Genomic DNA, 22,037 nt, shown 5'->3' with positions numbered 1-22,037 from the left:
CACGATGTTAGTCCTTAATGTAACATTTAGCTCAGGTGGCCACTCTGTAGTTCTAAATACACATTATTCAGAGTCTGGAAAAAGGGGAAGTTATCCTAATAGAACAGTGATCTGAGGTTGGGAAGACTCATTGGTGTACCTGGACGCTTAGACACCTGTGTGTGAAAGCATGCACTGCTGTCTGTCTGGACAGAGTAGCAGAACAATCAGAAGCAAAAACACACTCAAGAATTCATTTATTCTACAGCAACGCTTTTAAATCTGCTGCAGAAAGAAGATAAATACAATACCACCTGTGATCCCAGCCTTACCTTTACTGCTACGTCTCCTAACTGCACGCGAGGGTCAGGGTTTTATTAGAGGTTAAATCACGGACACAAAAGGAAAAATCTTACAGCAATTTGCTAGTCAACAGTACGTGTGGTCAGCTCACAGCCAGAATACTCTATGATGAAAGTATTATGTTGTTTTATTTGCATAACAATTCCCAGCAGATACTATAAAGCTGGAAGGAGACAAAAAATGAGATGGTAACTACAGTAAGAAACTGAATCAGTGCTAAGGAGCAGCTCAGCCACTAGAATCTGACTGTTTTCTTAGGTACTGGTCACGGACAAGAACAGTAATTATGGGGCTGGTTGTGTTAAATGCGGGAGAAATATTTTTCCAACTTATGGATATTATTAAAAGAAAAACCTATTACTGTGGAAAACATTCATAAATCTATATATATAAAGTACATAAAAGCAGAGAGAAAGACAGAACAAAGGAAAAGGGGAGAGCAGGAGTTCATGTGCCTTTACCCCCTTTAGGATTTTTCTTATATTGGTATACGTGCAGATGTACACGTATGGATGTAGAGTTGTAATTGGTTACTTCTGACATTAAATTCAAGAAAGAAATATTGTGGCTCTGATTTAAAGCTTTGATTTTTCAATCAAGAATTTTGAGTGAATTAGAATTATTCTATAACCAATCAATTATACAGAGAAGTGAAATGCAAGCATACTGGCTAACAATCCATGCAGATCATGGATATTTCCAGCACACTGCTAAATACGAAGTATGGTAATGGCAGATCCTCCCACAAAAATATCTGTTCTTTTCAAGCATGTTACTTAACAAGCACCATCTACAATTAGAGTTTGTTACTACTGTTTTGCATACCAAAATAACACAGATATTAACGGGCATTTTGCTGACTAGCCCCAAATTCACCAACACAACCAACAAATTTTTCTGAACATAACGAAAGAGCCACAAGATTCACAAGGCAAACACTTTTGCTCCCCTTCACTACTTTCCTACAAATAACTAAATATTTTTGTCGTAGTACCATGAAATCAATAACCTTTGCTGTTCTAGTTTCACATGATCTTTTCACCCTAAGCTTCAGCATTATTTACACATGTACCTGCACCAACTCACTCACAAGTGGATTACAAGCAGCATCAGTGACACCGCCTTGCAGACAAATCAGCTCAGTCCTCCTCAGTTGCAGTCAGTTCAGATCTGGCCTTCCTACCTCCAAATCCGAACCACAACCAAAGTGCAGCTGCAAAAGCCATCTCTCCTCCCACTGCAGGCCCTTCTCTGAGACTCTGTTGGTTTCCTGCCAAATCGTATTGAAGTAACTTGTCTTCACCTACAAGATCTTGCCTAGTAATAAATAATATAGAAATAACCACAATGTGCTGAGGAATTATCAAGTAAGTCCTTCTTAAAAAACTGGAGGAATAAGACCTTACATTACACCTCTCTCCATCAATTACAGCCCTGTCACATTTCACATGCTATGTCCTCCTCCACTTCACACTCCCTGGCCACAGCTTGGGACTTGCAAATTAGCAGTGCAATGTCACAGGCTCCCTCCTGTCCCAGCATTCTACAAGAAAAATGCAGATCAGGGAAAGAGAAGGATCCAGTGCTGGAAAACAAAGGGAAAACAGAGCCCGCACTCAAAGGCGCTTCAGCAAACTCCCAGAAGCAACTCTGCACCACAGTCGGCCCCAGTCCTGCAAGCTTGTTCGTCTATCCCAAAACTGGCATAGACACTATAACATAAAACTTACACAATGCTCATCTCATAGTGGGACAACAAAGAGCACAAAGGGAAGGGAACGGAACGGCAAGCGTACAGCCTAACGAGAGTAGTTAGAGGATGCAAATGCACAGAAATCACCTTCCATTTTAGGGTGGGCTTTTTCTGACATAGCGTTAGCCTGTTCAGAGCTGCTGTAAGCAGATACCTCTCCATTGAGCCCTGACTCCAGCTTTGCTGGGCTTGTCTAGCAACGCATGTTAATTAGTTTGTAGATTAGACAAGCAGAAGATTAACCAAACCCTAAACAGAAAAAATAAAGCAGGCTTTTTGAGACATAAATCTTGCAAGTATGGTTGCATATAGCACAAGTCCAGATTCCTGAATGGTTTATGATTCTGTAAAATCTTCACTGTGCACGACTGCATATACTTAAAATCTGCAAAGGTAGCAGCTTCAGTTATTTCTAGTCAGCTCATAAAAATCTGTCTTTAGTATTTTTTTCCTAAAAACAAAAAGAAAGAAAACCAGACATACTCTAAGCTCAGCGAAAAGATAAGATTGTGGACATATTACCAATATGACTTCAGCCTTTATTTTGTAAAGGTTCAAAACAACACTAGATGAAAGTTTATACCTAAGCATAAGGAAACGGCCAAAATGAAAGTGAAAACCCAGCAAATTATACTTCAGACACCTTGACGTATTACGCACCATGCATGCTGTCAGCTTCACTGTCCTTTCCTTTGCTGTAGGCCGAATGCTTGAATACCAATCTTATTAAACTACAACTCTGAGTTTATCCACTATATATAACATTCCAGATGTCGTACCAGCTGGGAACAGGCCCTTAGGCCATCTTTGGTTGATCTCTTAGTCACTCTCCAGCTTTTGCCAGGCATTCATCCAAAAATATGAAGGAAAGTGCTAAAAACAGATGTCAGAGTTAATGGTTTTTTTTCTTCATGGTAGGAAATACAGAAAACTTGCACCCTACACCTACTCTATGAAATATGAACGTTGTCAACAAACCATAAGTTAATTTTAAATTAAATCATAATGTAGTAAAGTTAATTCATATACTATTTTTCTGACAACAGACCAGTCTCCATCAGTCTGTTCTTTGAAAATATTATGCAGTCATTTGGATTTTTTCAATAAGTTGGAAAATCTTCTGATGTCGGCTATCTGCAAAAATGGTTTCAAGTCCCTCATTTAAGAAAAAAAAGTCATGCTTATGATGTAAACTAGACTGATTGCAATTCATGGTAAGCTTTATGACAATGTTGGAGTACTGGGAGTTATTAAAACCACACACTTTTGAGCTATGAAGGAGGAAGACCTGTTGGCCACATTTCATTGCACAAAATGATTTCAGCTTCCGCTCACTGCGGCATGAATGGGAGATGTTCAGACCTTCCCAAGAGGTGCTCCCTCTGGGGTCTTCCAGAAGTTTAAGCATGGAATTTCAAAGAACAGGGCTGGAAATAAGGCCCTGATCCTGCCAACACTTTTTCACATATGCATCTCAACTTCTGTGGGTATTTCACTGACATAGATGGGAGCCCTCACGTGAATTAAGTTATGCATGTGAATAAGCGTTCGGGCCCTAGACTGTAAGGCCTGCAAAAGAGAGGTCATCCATCGTATCTGCTCTAGACAGTGTTCCAACTTCTGTCCACACCAAAATATTAACAAACATATGTAGAAACAATTCCCTGAAAGACTTCATGGTGCTGCCAGCAAAACTTCCCTGCAGTATGCAGGAACTCGGTCTCGCACATTGCAAACTACAGAAGTTTGTTTCAGTTGCAGTTATAGGTTATATATAGGATGAGCACCCCGTCTGACACTCTGAAGACATCTGCTTTGGGGGAAGAATGTCTAGGAAATAGTCTTCATTTAAAGGAAGTCGTTTACACTGCATAGAAAAAGGAAAGCTGTTTATAAGAAATATTTTCATCCTACTTTTCCTCTCATTTGAGTACAACACTGAAAAATACGACACTGAAAACATGAGAAAAAAAGACTGTCATATAGCCTCAGTACCAAAGAAGCAGGAGAAAAGCAAGCATTAATTGGCAAGTTCATTGTTAAGTATAAAAATATCTGCAAAAAAAAAGAAACAAACCAAAAAAAAAAAAAAAAACAAAACCAAAACACTTTTCAAGTTGGATGTTAAAAAAATGCAGACCAAGTTTAAAATTTAGTCCTAGTACATAAATTTGCTGCATGGGACATAATTCTGACTCTTATATTATAATGCAGCATTACTCTAATGCAAGCAGCTACAACTGAAGCCAGTACACAAATGTAGTAAAAGTATCATGGCTTATAGGCTAATTTTTGAATATATTACATGCAATCTATTGTCAACAGAAGAAAAAAAATCAGTCCAATGCATTGTGCTTCTTGAATGTAAACTAGCACACTAGTGCAGTGTAACCTTTTAATTCCATCTTATCAAGTAGTAAAATGGAGGTACTACCTCACATAGTACATACTGTTGTGATGCATTATAGGAGCTGTCTGAAAGAGCACAATTTGTTTCTTAAGATTTATGCCATATGAAAACATTCAGACAAAGACCACTGACCTCTGTACCGCACAGATTAGCAAATGTGCATATATTTAGCAAAAATGGTTTGAGTGCCGTAGTAAACTACATTGTGTCAATATTTTGTGATGTGATGGATGTAAAACAATTAATCAATAGATCATGGCTATTTTTCAAACAGATCTTATGTCAGCATTCATGGCATATGAATCAGCTTGCTCATATAAATCTGTCAAAATTCAGTGATCTTCATCAAATTTACCAGCAGTTGATTCAAATAACAACAATTACTATACATCTTTCCATATCTTTTTGACACCAGATCTGGAAGAAGAATCATGATCGAATGTCTTCCTATGAAGTTCTGAAGCTCCTGCAACAATGCTTATGTTCTATAGCGTGTTCCACTTTCTTTTAATACATAAAATCAAATTAAAAAAAAATCTCTGAGTTGTCACAATATGGAAAGACTATAAATAATAATTTACTTTTTTATTATTATTTTAATCCAAAATAATCTTCCAGCTCAGTTACTGCAAGTCACAATCAACCTCCGTATCCTTAAATCAAGTGCTGATCAGCCTCCAAGGCTAGAACTAACAGCAATGGTGATGGGGACCCACACACGCAACTTGAGATGTTAAACATGCTGAATCAGGCTTATATCTTATATTATTTCTTCCACTTAGTCTTGTTCTGATCCTGAAGCTCAACCTGACTTGCCCATCCCATGACCTATCCAGCAAATCAGCTCTTTCCATAAGAACGAACTATTCAGTTCTTTGAACTTCTCCCTTTCCAACAATCACTAGCCTATCAGTCTCTTAAATAACCAATTAAGAAGTGCATTACTGCTCTTTGCAATGGCGATAGTTGCTTATAAAACAGTGCAAATATCCTCAGAGCATCTAGTCACCAAAGGAGAAGGGAGCTTGTGCTATTCATGGCCATACTGCAGCCAGATCACTGGATTACTGCACACAAACATTTATTGACTGAGACACAAAGAAAGATGGTTGCTGAAAGCTAGGAAATAGAAAAGACAATCCCCTCATTTTGTTGTTATATCAATAGATCATTGTTAACGTGTGTTGTGACGCCTGGTACAGTTTGTTTCACATTAGGAGCATTAAAATGCTTCAGATCTTACAGTATCACAACCTGTAACGCTTACTAAGCTCTGAAAATAATAAATACAGCTGTCAGCAGTGATCCTCTCAGGAGCCTATATTTACCATTTGGTTGCTACTGCCAAAATTGGTAATTAATGTACGTAATTTTCTTCCTTGTGAGCAAATAGCTTTTGAAGTCTAATAGTTAGTAGGAATAAATCAGGTTTACTGGCAATGCTGACACTTATTTTGAAATAGCATGAAGTGATAGAACTGTCTGAAGTGGTAAAGAGATTGTTCTTTAGCTGTCTCAAGGCTCACTCATTACACAAGTGCTAATGATATCAAGTACCATTTTAAGCATTTCTAGAAATAAAGCCAAGATATGCACATTTCTTTTAAAATAAAGCTTTTTACTGCACCTTCCAACACTAGTGACACACAAATGAGAAGAGACTCTTTTCTTCCAAGTGTTTATCTCCACTAAAGTCACTGTGACATCCAACCTGGAGCATTTTAATCATGTCCCTTATGAAAAACATGCATGGCAGAGATGGTATTAAAATAAGGAACTTTAAAGTTTTGATTTAAATCAGTTTGAAAAAGATCAAAAATACAGAAGTGGCACCAACAATCAGTCCAAAGAAGAAAGTGTATCAGAAGTTGTATCTTCGTTTACTAGAAAAGATACGATTTTTTCCTCCCTTGGTCCCTACAAATAATCCATTTCCCCTAATCTGAGCCCTTTGTCCTCAAGTCAGTGTTCTCAGTCATACACTGGCTCCAAGCTGCTCCCAGCACCTCCCCAAACAGGGATATAGAGCAAAACTTTATATGTAGAGAGAGAGCAAAGCTGTGCATACTTCCACACCTTTGTATCAGCGAGAGCAGCCCTGGGATCTGCCTAGCACCCAGGGGGCAGGAATAACAGAAGCACCTGAAACAGTTTTTGTCCTTCCTCACTGAAAAGTCATTTTGGGGAGGAACTTGAGAAAGGTTAATTTAGCGGTTGGTTTTGCTAGCTGGGAGTCCTCTGCCAATTGGGAAGGCCAGTATTATCACAGCCCCAGAAGGGCTAAGGATGCAGACCAATGAATTTTACCACAGAATTTATTGGATTCAATTTTCAGCCTTACGTACTATTCATAGAAGATATTTAATCCTAACTGAAATGATATAAAATGTGTTTTCTGCTCAAGTTTTATTATTACAGATTCCCTGTGAAGGCATTTATCCCACAGGAGGCAAAGACCTCAAGCAACGATTTACACACAGAGACACTTGGCAGAGTTGGACTAAAATGCAGTAATACTAACAAAATAAGAAAGTTTGTAGCTCTCAGTGCACAAAGAAAAAAGCCTTAATGCACAGCATTCAACATTGCCACTGTTTTCTCTGAACAACCAAATCCTGAATTTAAAATGTTAGTTGGTACCTTCAGAAGTGCCAGCTTCAATTTGCCAATAAACATAAGTATCTTAAATAGTTTCCAGTTCATTAAGCAATCCACCAAGCACAAACATATATCACCAATTATATAATTTGTGCATATGCTAGTCACACGCTTCCGGCAAGCAATTAGGCTAAACAAAGTTTTTTTTCCAATAGGATCATACCTACTGACTTATACAAATACCAGTCTGTAAGGGTAGTTTTGCCTGAAACTGTAAGTGGTTTTCATTCACAATTAATCCTTGCCTCCTTTGCTTGCCTGCTATTCCAAATCAGAAACACATTTCACTTAATTACAGAGCTAATTTCCATACCCAAGTTATCTTAAAAGTAAAAATTCTTAGAAGAGATCCAAATTAAGCCTGTAAACATAAAGCATGTAAAAAAAAAAAAAAGAGGCTACAGACACAAAAATATGAGGAAACTTTCAGATAAATTTCTGCTAAATATACATTTTTATCTTCACAGAGCCTTACAAAGACTTGGCTCTGAGGTACCTGAACACGATGTAAAGCTCCTCAGTAACACCTGGAGGATCGGTATGGGGTACCATAAGCCTCGCCTCAGAATTTGTTGCTCGCACAAACGTGAACAGTTAAGAGAGTGGAACTACTTACAGGATTCGGGCCAGGGGTGTTTGTGCTCAGTTACTCTAATAGTGCTGCTTTGGTTGAATAGGGACTGCAAGGTCAGCATGTTATTCAGCCAAAGGGGAATATTTCTAACAATACTGAAATTCAGGTAGCCAGGCATTCGATGTTACACCACTGGTGTGTGGACAAAATTATCAACTCACTCAGAATACGCAAGTGAAATCACTGGAAGTGTTGTTTGGTGGAAGTTTTGCAGCATGGAAAAACACCCAAAATAGCTTGCATCCACTTCAGAACCGCTTGCTTCATTCCAAAAGAATCTTTAAACGAAGAGCTAATGATTGGGATTCAAGATGTTAAGCCTTTTTAATAGTTCTGAATGTTCCTTCAGGATTTCAACAAAAATGTCATGTCACGGTGTAACACAGAAGGAGAACACTGGCACGCTATGTACTAAATACAAATCTTGCCCCTTTGTCAGAATTAGAGCTTGTCTTCACTAATGTGTTAACTGCAAATAACCTTCATCCCTTACACTACTCATCTACAAGCCCAAAAATTTCTATCTCCATTTCCACTGAGAGAAGAACTCATTGGGAGCAGCCCCACAGAGAAGGACTGGGGGGTTCCTGGTGGATGGAAAGTGGGACATGAGCCAGCAAAGTGTGCTTGCAGCACAGAAGGCCAGCAATAAAAGCGTAGAGAGGAGAGCAGCTGACACCAAATCCAGGCTGTGATGCACATTTAGTTCCACAGGGAGATAAGTGAGGATGGCAGTCAGCAAGGACAGAGGGAAAAGGAGGTGGGAGACACTGCTGAAGAAACATCAGTCCAGATGGATTCTTAAGACAACTTCTGTCCATGCTGTAACAGTTCATACAACATGTAAAAGCCACAGCAAAACCCAACATAAAATGCAGGAATGACAATGGAGTATTTCCCCTCGTGCAGAGCAAGATACACATCAGGATATTTAGTCTCCTAACTTTTGCCTTCACTTTGTAGCAGATTTCTCTGGCAAGTCCAAAGAAACACTAGTTATAAAAAGAACTGCACCAGCCTGTGTATTATAACTTGCACATCTACTTGGAAACAGACTCATTGGCTTCTACCTCACCTCACATATCTAAACACACTCAAGTCTGAAAGTGCAGATTTTCATTATTTTAATTGCTTACTGGGTGGTTTTAAGATGCCAATATTTACCACTCTCCCTGACGGCATTTTTTTTTTTTAAGATTTGTTTAGAAACACTACATTTCGTTGCCAAGATTGGACTACTTAGTGCCATATGTGTGATTCCAGAATCAGTTTCCTTATTATATGTTTAAATTGGTAAATGTCATTAAAATATAGGAGAAAAGTCAGACAGAAAGCTAAGGGATCAAGTAAAAATTTCTGACTTAAAAGATAACATTTATCTCCATTTTCTTTTATTTTTTTCCCATCCCCTAGCTGTCTCTTTCAGCCAGCCAATCTAAGTGGAAAGGTACTTCAAACATTCAACACAACCAAGCTTTCACTGCTGTCCTTGTTGGTGGTCCGTCATATGGAATGGTTTTAATATTTGGAAGCTATGCCTTAAGTGTCAGAAAACAAGAACATTTTATTTTTGTAAGAAATCTTTCCAGTACTACTGGTCTTCTAGAAGAGAAAACAAAATCTTGCAGTAGATTAGAAGTTAAAAAGCCAAAAGAAATCAGAAAGAAAACCAGGAAACTTCCTTATGGCAAGGTATAACTTGTATCTTAAAGCTGGGGGAGAACTATTATTTATATACTTATTCAAAAATTCATTGAGAGCGATAGCAGAGGGGCATATTTTTTCAGTCTCAAATTTCTAATGGCAAGTGAAGCCTTTGGCTACACATCAAAATCTATCTGGTACTTTGTTAGATTTAAATTACGTTGACTCAGTAGAATTTTAGAAATGAAGTATACTGATACAAGACATTGCTTGCTGGACAATGCAAGAGCTATAACAAGATATTCATTGCACATATATTTCTGTTCTTTGGAATCTTTCAATAGCATTTGCTTTGAATCACTGTTTTTGTTTTTCCTGAAGATAACAGAATGTGTCAAAACTACTACATAATATTCCATTCAGATGCCACAAAAATACCTCAGTGAATAAAGGTAGCAGTATCTGATCTACTTTCTTCTGTGATCACAATAAAGGGGAGTAAGAGACGTATTAACTGAATTCAGAAACTATCTAACCCAAAAATTTCATCTGCATGCAATTCTTAAGTGCACACACAGCAACCGAATATGCAAAGGGGTTACTACAATCCTGTGCAAAAATGAGAGCACCCTCCTTGCCAGACTAAACCAGAACAAAATGTACTGTCTTACATGTAAAACATGAATCCATATGTAATTTTCCTGGGCTAGAGCAGAGCACAGTGTGTTCCCCTTAATATTTACTCATCTTCCAGTTCAAACTGTAAGCTTTGTCTTTTCAGATAGCAAATACTTCTGAATATTCAAGTAACAGCTAGTTCTTTTTTACCGAGATTACTTACTAACAAAGGAATGAATGATCCTGATTAAACTGGCTCCCTGCTTGAAAAATATCACACACAACAGCCAAAGAAAACCCCTCTGAAACATTCCTGCATTTGGAGGTTGTAAGGGAACTAATCTTGGATCACGATGATGATGCTATATAGAAATAATACCCATCCATATATCAAACTGGAAATTTTATTGGAATAGCATTACAGGAGGACACACTTGCAAATATATGGAATGATCATTTATTCTACAAGGACCTTGCTATCTTGTTGACTACCCAAAGGACATAGAAGGTCACCAATCTTCTCCCACTCCTGCACAATAGTCAGGAACTTCTCACCAATTTTCATCTATTCTGTTCCCTTCCGTGAACACAGATGGAGTGATGATGTTCAGAATGGATCGGGTAAAACTTATTTTCTGATTTGTTGTAGCCAAATGCACAAGTTTATTTTACTGTTCCAATTTTCAAGTGAATTTAACTTAGTATGTGCAGGAATACCAGGATCTGCATCAATGCTCACAGGACAGCTCCAGCACACAGGGAAATGGAACTAATGTATATCCACAATGACAGCATAGAAAGTGAATTGCTGAAATTAAACCAAGTTATGGCGTGTAAGAATAAGCTATTGTGTTTTTTTGGATTAGGTGGCAACATTTCTATACTGATTCCATTCTAGTGTTGGCTGTATTGCATATTTAAAAGTGCCCTGACACTTTACATAAATCCCTTTTTATTCACAGGCACATCCTTTTGAGATCTACCACGCTTGTCAGCTTTCCAAGCATTAAGAATGATTACAAGATGTCCCATACCAGAAGTGGTGGTTTCATAAACATAAAAAGATATTTATTTTTTAAGGTATTTGCCAGTAACACAACAGACTCCAACAAAATTGAGTAAATCAAATGGCTCATAAGAAAAATATACTATTCCTCACGCGTATCACCACCAATCTACAAAGTTCAAGAAATTAACCAGTGAAGGAGTCTCATCCTCCACTTTAAGTCTTAATTTCATTCACAGAGCAAATGTAATTGAAAAGAGTAAAATGACATTTAAAAAAAAAAAAATTCATAAGTATATGAACATGTCAGCAAAAGCATAAATTATAACTGCACATTATTATAATTCTATGATCAAAATCCTCCACAATAATTGTTTTCAAGTTATAGAAGAATTCTTGATTTTCACTAAGGAAGGAGAACCAGACATAGATCAGTCCTTATCTGGCTTTCAGCAGATTCACATTTTTTTAGTAAGTCTTGATGACCAAATTTCACTTCAGAGAAACTAATAATAACATTAATAGTACATCTGCCATTATTTCCAACTTTCTGATGTTATATCACAGAACCATAAAACCACAAGGTTGGAAACAACCTGTAAGATCATCTAGTCCAACCGTCTCCTCATTACCACTGCTACCACAAACTAAACCAGATCTCGTAGCTCCTCATCCAGGTGCTTCTTGAACACTGCCAGGAACACCTCCCTGGGCAGCCATTCCAGTACCTGACCACTCTCTGCAAGAAAAAGTTTTTCCTTGTGTCCAACCTAAACCTCCTCTGGTACAACTTGCAGCCATTTGCACGGGTCCTGCTCGTTGCCTGGGAGAAGAGGCCAAATCCCTCTTCACCACAGCCTCCCTTCAGGAAGTTGTAGAGTGCAATGAGGTCTCCCCTGAGCCTCCTCTTCTCCAGACTAAATCCCAGCTCCCTCAGCTGCTCCTCATAAGACTTGTGCTCTAGATCCCTCACTACTTTCATTGCCCTTCTCTGGACATGCTCCAGGGATTCAATGTCTTTCCTGTAGTGGGGCGCAAAACTGAATGCAGTGCTCGAGGTGCGGCCTCACCAGTGCTGAACAGAGGGGGATGATCACCTCCCTGCTCCTGCTGGCCACACTTATCATCACTGGGTTTCAAGAACTCAGTCTTAAATTCATACTACTCATTATTCCTGATCTGTGAAGGTCTGCGTTGCGTTTGTGAAAGAACAGCCAGCTCTAACGAAGATCTAATTCAGATCCCAAAGAAATAGATGGAAAAACTTTCCATCAAATGCAATTGAGCTTGTAACAGGCTTCCGTATACAGCTACACTGCTATTTGAGATTTTATGGAGAGTGGAAATTTATTTTTTTTAAACCATCAATGCTATTCACACAGTCAGTCTATTTGAATAGACTGTTTGTACTATCTCTCAGTTACATCTGATCTATTGTCTCAGCTAAAAAATGCTGCATTTAATGGAAGCTGATTCTGGTATATAACTTTCACAGGATTTTTCTACTACTATGGCACTGAACGCATCCTGGGTCACGGCTGCATTTTACTGTACTGTAAGTTATTACTTTGCCAGGTTTTCATTGTTTGTTTGGTTTTTTGTTTTTTTTTTTTTTCTCCCCCTGGGGAACATCTTACATGTAAACTTTCCTATAGGTGAATCAAGATTCTCAAGTACTAATTATCATAAACATATTATAATATATTCAGCTAGCTTACAGGAGCTCCACACACTTTCTTCTTCACTTCCTTTTGTCCTCCTAAACAGCTTTTCATTCTAAAGTTTAGTTGCCTCAGTTCTCCTCTTTCTCTACAGCAGGCAGCTGATAAACAAGCTTTCTCTAAATAGCTTCAGCGAGGAGACAGTCTTTGAAACTCAAACTGCTAATCACTATATAGAATCATACCTTTTGACTGCAAAGCAAGTTTAGCTTTTTTGGGAGATTGTTTCCTAAAAAATTGCCTCCTCTTCCACTAAGACACGTACTGTAAGTGCCTATGTAATTCAGACTGTTTTGATGTCAAGTTTCAACTGACTTCTGGAACACATTGTGTATGAGTAAATTTCCACAGCATGTCACGCATTTCCTAGGTTTACTTCAGATCTTTTGCCAAGATTAACAGCATTTCTTTCATGTTACTTTCTTTACATTTATATCTATATTCCATGTTTAACATAATGTTTCAATGGACCTGGAGAAAGCGTTAAATGCCTAACTTCAAAACACATAATTTGTTGCTTTCTAAATACCCTGCTTCATGCATTATTCTGCTCTGCATTTGTTTCTTTAGAGTGCAACCAAGCTCCCCTGCTGAATGCTTTGTAAACAGAATTTGTTGACATTTCACAAGAAAGAAAATGTGATTAAATACCTCCAAGAAATAAGTCAGTTAAGGATAGGTCAACCAATTCACAGAAATTACAGCAACCTCTAATTCCACGCATTTTAGAGTATCACAGAATCACAGAATTGTAGGGGTTGGAAGGGACCTCCTGAGATCATCGAGTCCAACCCCCCTGCCAAAGCAGGTTCCCTACACCAGGTAGCACAGGTAGGCATCCAGGCAGGTCTTGAACATCTCCAGAGAAGGAGACTCCACCACCTCCCTGGGCAGCCTGTTCCAGTGCTCCGTCACCTCACTGTAAAGAAGTTCTTGCGCATGTTTGTGCGGAACTTCCTATGCTGCAGTTTCCAGCCGTTTCCCCTTGTCCCGTCTCCACTCACCACTGAAAAGAGTCCGGCCTCGCCATTCTGCCCCCCACACCTTAGATATTTATAGACCTGGATCAGGTCCCCTCTCAGTCTCCTTTTCTCAAGGCTAAACAGACCTAGTTCACTCAGCCTTTCCTCATAGGGGAGATGCTCCAGGCCCTTCACCATCTTCGTGGCCCTCCGCTGGACTCTTTCCAAGAGATCCCTGTCTTTTTTGTACCGGGGAGCCCAGAACTGGATGCAGTACTCCAGATGAGGTCTTACCAGGGCAGAGTAGAGGGGGAGGATCACCTCCTTTGACCTGCTGGCCACGCTCTTTTTAATGCACCCCAGTAAGCCATTGGCCTTTTTGGCCACAAGGGCACACTGCTGGCTCATGGCCAACCTGTCGTCCACCAGGACACCCAGGTCCCTTTCCGCAGAGCTCCCCTCCAGCAGCTCATCCCCCAACCTGTACTGGTGCATGGAATTATTCCTCCCCAGATGCAAGACTCTACACTTGCTTTTGTTAAACCTCATCCGGTTTTTTTCTGCCCAGCTCTCCAGCCTATCCAGGTCTTGCTGAATGGCAACACAGCCTTCAGGCGTGTCAGCCAATCCTCCCAACTTCGTATCATCGGCAAACTTGCTGAGGGTGGCCATTATCCCCTCATCAAGGTCATTGATGAAGATGTTGAACAACACCGGACCCAGCACAGACCCCTGAGGAACACCGCTAGTTACAGGCCTCCAACCGGACTCTGCACCACCAACAACGACCCTCTGTGCTCTGCCAGTCAGCCAGTTCTCAACCCACCTCACTGTCCACTCATCTATCCCACACTTCCTCAGCTTTGTTATAAGGACATCATGGGGGACAGTATCAAATGCCTTGCTGAAATCAAGGTAGACTCTAAGGAGTACTATAAACATGCATTAACTCATAATTAAAACATTATTAACTCATAATTAAAACATAGTTGCTTTCATCTCTATTATAACCTCTAAGATCTTCCACAGGTTTTTTGATCTATTTTTTTTCTTTCTAAGCTTTTTTTATTACACTTATGTTACTATTTATTTTAAAAGCCTTCATTTTCATTTTGCTCTAGCTTGTAGCATCTTCTAAGGACGTTATACACAGTTTCTTAACTTAGAGTAATCCATGTGTCAGAGTTCCATGAATGTGACTGCCATTTTCACATGTAGCTTACTGACCTGGTCATCGTAACGGTAAGTGAGGAACTGTTCTCCTGTGGTATCCTCAAGAAAACTCCCTTGTGGAGAAAGGGCAAACTCAGGCAAGAAGTATGCACCTTGGGACTGCTCTGCTCTTGTCTGTAAGAGATTCAGAAACATCACGTTACTGCTACTGCAGACACAAGACAAGACCTTAAATATACATACAGTGAAAATGATTAGCTCTGAACTTCTGAAGAAAAAAAAAAAAAAAAAAGAAGCTACATGTTTTTAAAGCAAATTAAGCAAATTATTTAGTGAGGGATATTTTACTCCTAAAGTCCATGACAAATATTCCAAATTCTTACAGAAGTTCAAAAGCAATCAAAATATCTCAGTAGCAAAGATGGTATATTAGTTACATAGATGGTTTTAACTTATCACAGCTGAAAGATAGTGAAAATGACACTAAAAAAGCAACATGCTTTCTTTTTTCTTATATGCTTCATTAGAAAGACTGCTGCAGAAAACACAGCATCTCTTTTCTTACAGGACAGCAGAAGAGCAGAATCACAGCTTTAAAGACAACTTCTAGACCAGCCCTCCTCAAAATAGGCTGACTGTGACACTGAATTACTTTCCTGTCTGCGGGAAAAGATTGTTGCAAGGAAGAAACTGGATGGTGAAACAAACACTGGGCAGAGGTCCATGAAAGCTTTCTAAGTCATTCGCAGTGGGTGAACTGCTTTTGAGAACAGTGCAGGAGAAGAAGAGCCTGTTTTGAGCTCCAGAGGAGTTAATTGTCTGCACCTGTACCTCCAAGTTGGCCGTCTGACTCCTGGACCCTTATTAGACAAAGATATTTTTCCTAAGTAATCTACGCATGTTCAGCAGCCATAGCACATGTAGAAAATGCTAAGCACACTGAACACATACTGGTTGCATGTGCTCTCATTGTATTGCAGGTTTAAGGCATACCAGACACAGCATGTGTACCACACTAACACATCCTTCATGTTACTTCAAGGCAGGAGCCCTATCCTAGAAAGCTATTTGTTCTGTATGTAAGAGAAAAATGAGCAATCATATTTTGAAAGGAGAGTACTGGAGGGTCCAGCTAGGGTAGGTGAAGAGTAGGAAGAGCGAGGACATAAAATTACCTTCCAAGAGGTTGAAACCTTCTAGGGAAGAAAAAGATCATGAATTGCACAAGTTACTGCTGGATGTTTCCCAAAAAGTCAGCTTAACAAATGGGGTTTAATTAAACTGTTTCTTATATTTTGACATATGTAATAATTTTACATTAATGGCTGCCATCAACCAGTTTCTAGACTGTTGGCTAGAGCTGTACCAAGCAAGAGGAGTGTAATCTCAGCATCAGATAACTGGAGATTTCAAAAATCATCTATGTCATTCAACCAGTTTGTAGCAGGAAAGGAGGCAAGAGCTTCTGTAGTTCCTCTCCTGTGCGAAGAATTCATTTGCTGAAGCTCACAACTTATCTCATAAAAAACAGATGACAAGTCATTCACAGTATGGGTCTGGAGAAGCTTACACTGCTGTTGCTTACTCTGTTCTGCAAAGATGAAGCTGTCAGCTTCCCAGACTGTAAACCTCATCATTCGTGACAAGCATTAAATTAACATATTTGTCCTAAATCAAGCAATCTTCATATAAACTAGAAATAGCTAGGACATGTCTAGACTAGGGTAAAAGGTCACATGCTAGCACGCAAGTTTGAACACAATTTTAAAGAGGGTTTTTTTCATCAGACCTGCATGAGAGCAATTCCAGTTCACATCACATTATCGTGACGTTCTCTACAGCCTATTATACCAGCAGACTCAATTGTACGCTGTAGCCAACTGATTTTATTTATGCCGAGGTAAATCGCAAGATACGAAGAATAAAACCTCCATTTGATAACAATACTTTCCCCATAAGGTAACAAAGAGAGGTCCACAGTTACAGCTTCGTGCTGAATCCAAGCTGGCTGCAGCTCACGCAGGCCTTGACAGGTTCAGCATAGCCCAGACACGAAGCTGGCTGACATAATCTGGCATTTTTCCCCACTGGTGTCAATGGAAAATCGATAGATCTTATGTGAGGGAATATGGCAATGATGTAATCCTATGATTTCAGCACAGGGCTAACGGATAAGAGATACGCGCTCTAAATCTCTAGTGGCCTGGCTTAAAGTACTTAACATTTCTACCTCAGTGTCCCCACGTGAAAAACACAGTTACAATGTCAAGTGACCTGTACTAACAGCGCTTCTTAAAGTTTAGCTTATATTTGTAAAATACTTTGGAAAGGAATAGTGCTAAGTACTAGCAATTTATGACAATATTTTGGAAAGAGCTGTCGAACTCCAGAACAGAAGAAATCCAAATCACTCCACCACACTTCTTAGAAAAATGTATATATCATACTGCTGCTTAATTTCCCATAAACAAGTTTGCCAGTAGGATATGCAGCGATTAACTGGCTTGTGCTTCTCATCTTTATAATATAAATATTTAAAAATAGAAAATCGTTGGACATTCATCAGTATTATGCTTTGAATATAAAAGATGCCAACATTTGAAGCTGAAATAATGAGGTAATAAATATTACATGAAAAACAAGGGTTTATCCCACACACATTCAATTTCTGTATCAAAAGCTAATAAATAGCAAGCCAGTGGAGAAGCAGAAGAATATTTGCTAGATTAAGGCAAGCAAGATTTCCAATAACAAAAAAATTCAGGGCAAAAGATGAACATTTTCTAAGGTTAAACAAGAGGCTCTAACTGGAGACTGATCTAACTGCAGCAATAGGCACTTGTCAGCATAACTCAAGAGGAAGAGGAATACAGCAAAGTGCTCAGTTAAAAACAAAAATCTACTAAGACTACAGTGTGTTGTCATGGTAAGCTGATGTTGAAGCCAAGTAAATACAGCTGATACACAACCTAAATCAAGAAGTTTGTCTTTAAAAAAAAATCATAAAAATTCAAAATAATAAAATAACAGCTCTTATTTTTCAAAGATCCCTTTTGGATCAACGTAAAACAACAAAATATTTTCTCCGCCCCAGGTAGAGGCACCTCAAAATAAGCTGCACGGTTCCTGTCTGAAGCTCTCCAGTATTTTTTCGTGTATACGTTGTACTGAATTCAAATTGCACTGCTTCCTTTTAGTCCACTTTAGTCCCCACTGAGGAGTCTACCCATGTTTCTTTTGAGTCTTTTATACTTCTATGGGCCCTTTTGCCTAAATGCAATTCCAATTTCAACAGTCTGTGGGTTTATAGCATATTTGGGATCAGCATGACTTTGCTGATCTGTTATAAATTTCACATTTTAAGCTAAAGGCTCTAAGTGCAGGTTTCAAAAAACAATTACATTTCCTGCTAGTGTTTTAACTCTCTTTAACAGCCAGTTTAACATTAATAGCTTCAAGTTAAATGTGTCAAATTACAATGACACCTAAGAAAGTAGAAGACAATGTAGCTAAACCAGATAATAATAATCACTGTATAAAACCTGTTAAAATTAATGCATCATATAGCAAGGAAGTGTGTATTGCTGTAGTAACAAACAAGACAATTTTAAATTTGGAAACATAAATAGATGCTTTAAAACCTTATCAGAACATATATCTTATTAGTCAGAAACTGAAAAAAAGAATAATAAAGTCTTCCATGCTACATCCCTCTACCTATATAATCAAGGAGAAATATCCTATGAAATAGATAACGAATTTATGTTCTGGGAAGTGTAAAATGGCACCATGCCTATTCAAAGGCTTACGCTTTGAGCACAGCTTTGATCTCAGGTTGTGATTTCTTCCTCACTCATCACTCTCCATCTGAGTGCTTGAGGATTAAATTACTCGTCCACTTTCAATTGCAGAAGGTAAAATATACAGCTGATATCCAAGTCTCTGGCTTTTAGATCTCCATCCACTGAGACTTGCCTGTTGCAGCTTTTACACAGAATCACAGAATCACCCGGGTTGGAAGGGACCTCAAGGATCATGTAGTTCCAACCCCCCTGCCTAGCAGGGCCACCAAACATACACCAAACATACACATTTAGATCAGCTTTTACTGCTACCTGATTTCATTGCTCTAAATACTACTCTGAATAAAAGTATTTTTGCAAGTGGAAGTTGGTAGATTAGAGGCTTTTATTTTTTTATTACTGCAGATAAGAGAGGGATGGTTGCTGAGTGCCTTCCACTAGTCATTAGTAAGTAGCATGATGAAGTACCACGGAGCGACTCTGAAGATTAAAAGGTGCCTAGTACCAAAAACCCACTTGATGCTATTTGGAGGAGAGGACTTTACTTTAAACTAGCTGCAGACAATCACACAGATTATCTATCAATGATAGGAGCACATTAGGTATGCTGCTCCTGCACATCTTCTGACTCAGTTTCATACTTGAAGATACTTATTAGCTTACTCTGAAACCACTCAACAACGTAAACTACTTTAACTGTGTTGTGTTTGTTTTTTTTTTCCTTGAGTACCCAGGATTCACATTAATTATTGCCATCCAACTCCGCTGTAATTGCCAAATCAGAGCAATTAAAAAAAAAAAAAAAAAAAAAGGTAGAGTTTCCCTCTGAAATTAAATATTAATCACTGCTTATTCCTTCCAAGGTACAGATTAAGAATTTCATCCAAGGATTTAAACTGTTATTGTAATTTCAGATAAATTGAAAAATGTAGTTTAGTCTACAACTATTGGAGATTATTTGATACAAAGGCTATTGCAAAGTTCAATTGAACATCGTAATAACATGCCATGACTCTATTTAATCACAGCTACTAGAAGACTGGAAAGTAATTGTTCTGTATTTATATATAAACAAGAGTGGCTTTAGAAACTGAGCTTTCTGCTCACAGGAGTAAAGATTGAAAAGATGAGAAAAAGAATAAATGTTTCAAAGAAATGACTTGAAGATAATTAGAAGTGCACCAATAATCTTTTAGGTACAATTTTTTTTTAATATTTTAGGTGCAATAGTTTAATTTTGGAGTTTTGAAGCACCAAAAACTACATTTTATAGGCAAAACGAGAACTACACTCATAGATAAACCTAATGTAAATTGACATTAGCAAGACTTAAATCAGCCCTTCCCTAACTAAGCCTATGTGCTTGTTACAATATGGAGCAAAACAAAACTAACTGCTTTACTTGGCAATAAAAACAAAATGAAAACTTCCAAATGATCAATTTTGAATGCTAAAGACAACAAAATATCACACTGTTCCTGAAATTGCATCAACATCTTGTTTTTAGAGGGGGGAAAACAGATAAAAGACAATGCTCTGTCACCTAGAGCTTCACAGCTATGAATAACTGCACTGTCATGCTCAAGGTGAATTCTGAACCAGCCAGCACAGTGAATGCACTTAGCTCCGTGTACTTCCACAGCTCTTTTAGTAGCTCTTGTTGGAAGGGGAAAAATTAGTCATGGTATTTGAAGTATTAGTTTTCAAAAGTCATTTTTAAGGAAAAAAATAGGAAAAAATGGCAAAAGTGAAACTGCATCTGCATTCTGAATTATTTGTAAATACACATTTGTCAGATCGATATGCACAGCAAGTCCAACCGTATTTTAAAAAGCCTTCACTTTAATTGTTCGTGTTAAGTATCTGCCCACTAAGATGTTGTAGCATGATGTCTGCCCCAGGGAACTAACATACAAGCTAAGCAGCAGTTCAATTTAATGGATTTTCAAGGACTCCAGTACCAAAAAAAAAAAAAAGTTAAATGGAGCACAACACTCCAGTCTCATCACCACATCTAGTGCAACAGAATATAATTCCACATCAACAGCTCAAAGCCTCAGACCTTGTCAGAGCAAGCAATGTTAATGAATAAATATCTAGTGAGATTCAGATGAGCATTTGTTATGGTCAAGATTTAAAAAACAAAACCCTACACACCAACTTCTTAATGCTAAATGCTCTGAAATGTTTAGAGGGCCTTGGAAGTGAGCTGGCCATAGATCAGGCCAATTATTTAAAATAGTAATTAAACTAAAATGCCAACATTTCAAACCAGAATTAAGATACTAAGCATCATTCTCTCCTCAAAAAAAAAAAAAAATAAAATAAAAATAAAAACCACTTGGCAAAGCACAAAACTGATGAAAACCAAACAGTTCTTCACAGTTCTTCACAGAAGAATCCCCCAGAATTCTGGATATGACAGCCAAGGTTCATCATCAAGGAAGTCACAGCTGAGGCCAGACAGCCTGAATGCTGAACCAGAAGAATTTTCAGAGACAGAACTCAGGCGTGTGACTGAAGAGCTATGTTCACAACAGTGCATGTTCAGGTCTGCTGAAGGTAGACTTCAGATCTGCCCCAATTTAAGACCAAATCAAAAGATGTATATATTTCTTTGCTCTTATCTCTCGTTCTAGACTTGTCTGGAACAGGTAAAGATCAGCTAAGGAAAACAATCCTGTAACTTGAAGATGCATTCAAAGATAAGCAAAAATTCATAGACATAGTACTTCATCTACCTATTTGTGTCATAATGAAACATTGTCAGTAGGCAACCTGCATGTTAAAATTTCATCAATAGCTTGAGAAACGTCTACTATTAAAAGCTGACTTTAAGCTATACGTACAGTTATATTCACAGCTGCAAAAGAGAAATTGAACACATCATTTCTGATACTCAAATCAAGCCCACCCTGCACCCATTCAGCACTAGGAGTTATTCCCAACTTGAATACATTCAAGATCGCATTCTCACATAGAAAATGGTCCTCAGCCACCAAAACCTTTCCAGTGCTGTCTGTACTATTTAACAACAACACAAGGATATTGGAGACAATTTTATTTATTTATTTATTTAAAAATTAAGGCACTATCTTTCAGTTCTTCCAGAAAACTATTTCTACCAAAATTCCTCTAGATTAAGTGCAAACAAATTTTCTTCAGCAGAACTTAGGCTACAGACTGAGAACACTTCATTTTGAAAGCCTCTTTGTGTACCTTTTAAAATTTGTACTAGTAATTAAGCTTCTGAATATTTATCAACAATTACTTGTGTTTTCTCTCGCTGTGGTCTGGGTAAGAGATTAAACTT

The 22,037-nt window shown here is 38.3% G+C and overlaps 1 protein-coding gene across 8 annotated transcripts in view; it reads right to left on the bottom strand.

Annotated features, from left to right (window-relative positions):
- ADAMTSL3 (ADAMTS like 3) overlaps positions 1–22,037 on the bottom strand; it is a 192,005-nt gene that overhangs the window by 133,231 nt on the left and 36,737 nt on the right. For all 8 annotated transcript variants that reach the window (XM_042875549.1, XM_042875553.1, XM_042875552.1 and 5 more), the window contains one exon: positions 14,976–15,095. In XM_042875549.1, the coding sequence (XP_042731483.1) occupies positions 14,976–15,095 (120 nt within the window). The remainder of the gene's footprint in view (positions 1–14,975; positions 15,096–22,037) is intronic.

Source organism: Lagopus leucura, unplaced genomic scaffold (genome assembly GCF_019238085.1).
Source record: "Lagopus leucura isolate 7727_CA_CO unplaced genomic scaffold, USGS_WTPT01 Super-Scaffold_100015, whole genome shotgun sequence".
Taxonomy (NCBI): domain Eukaryota; kingdom Metazoa; phylum Chordata; class Aves; order Galliformes; family Phasianidae; genus Lagopus; species Lagopus leucura.
The sequence above is the reverse complement of the archived record's forward strand: the minus strand, read 5'-3'. Positions and strand labels throughout refer to the sequence as shown.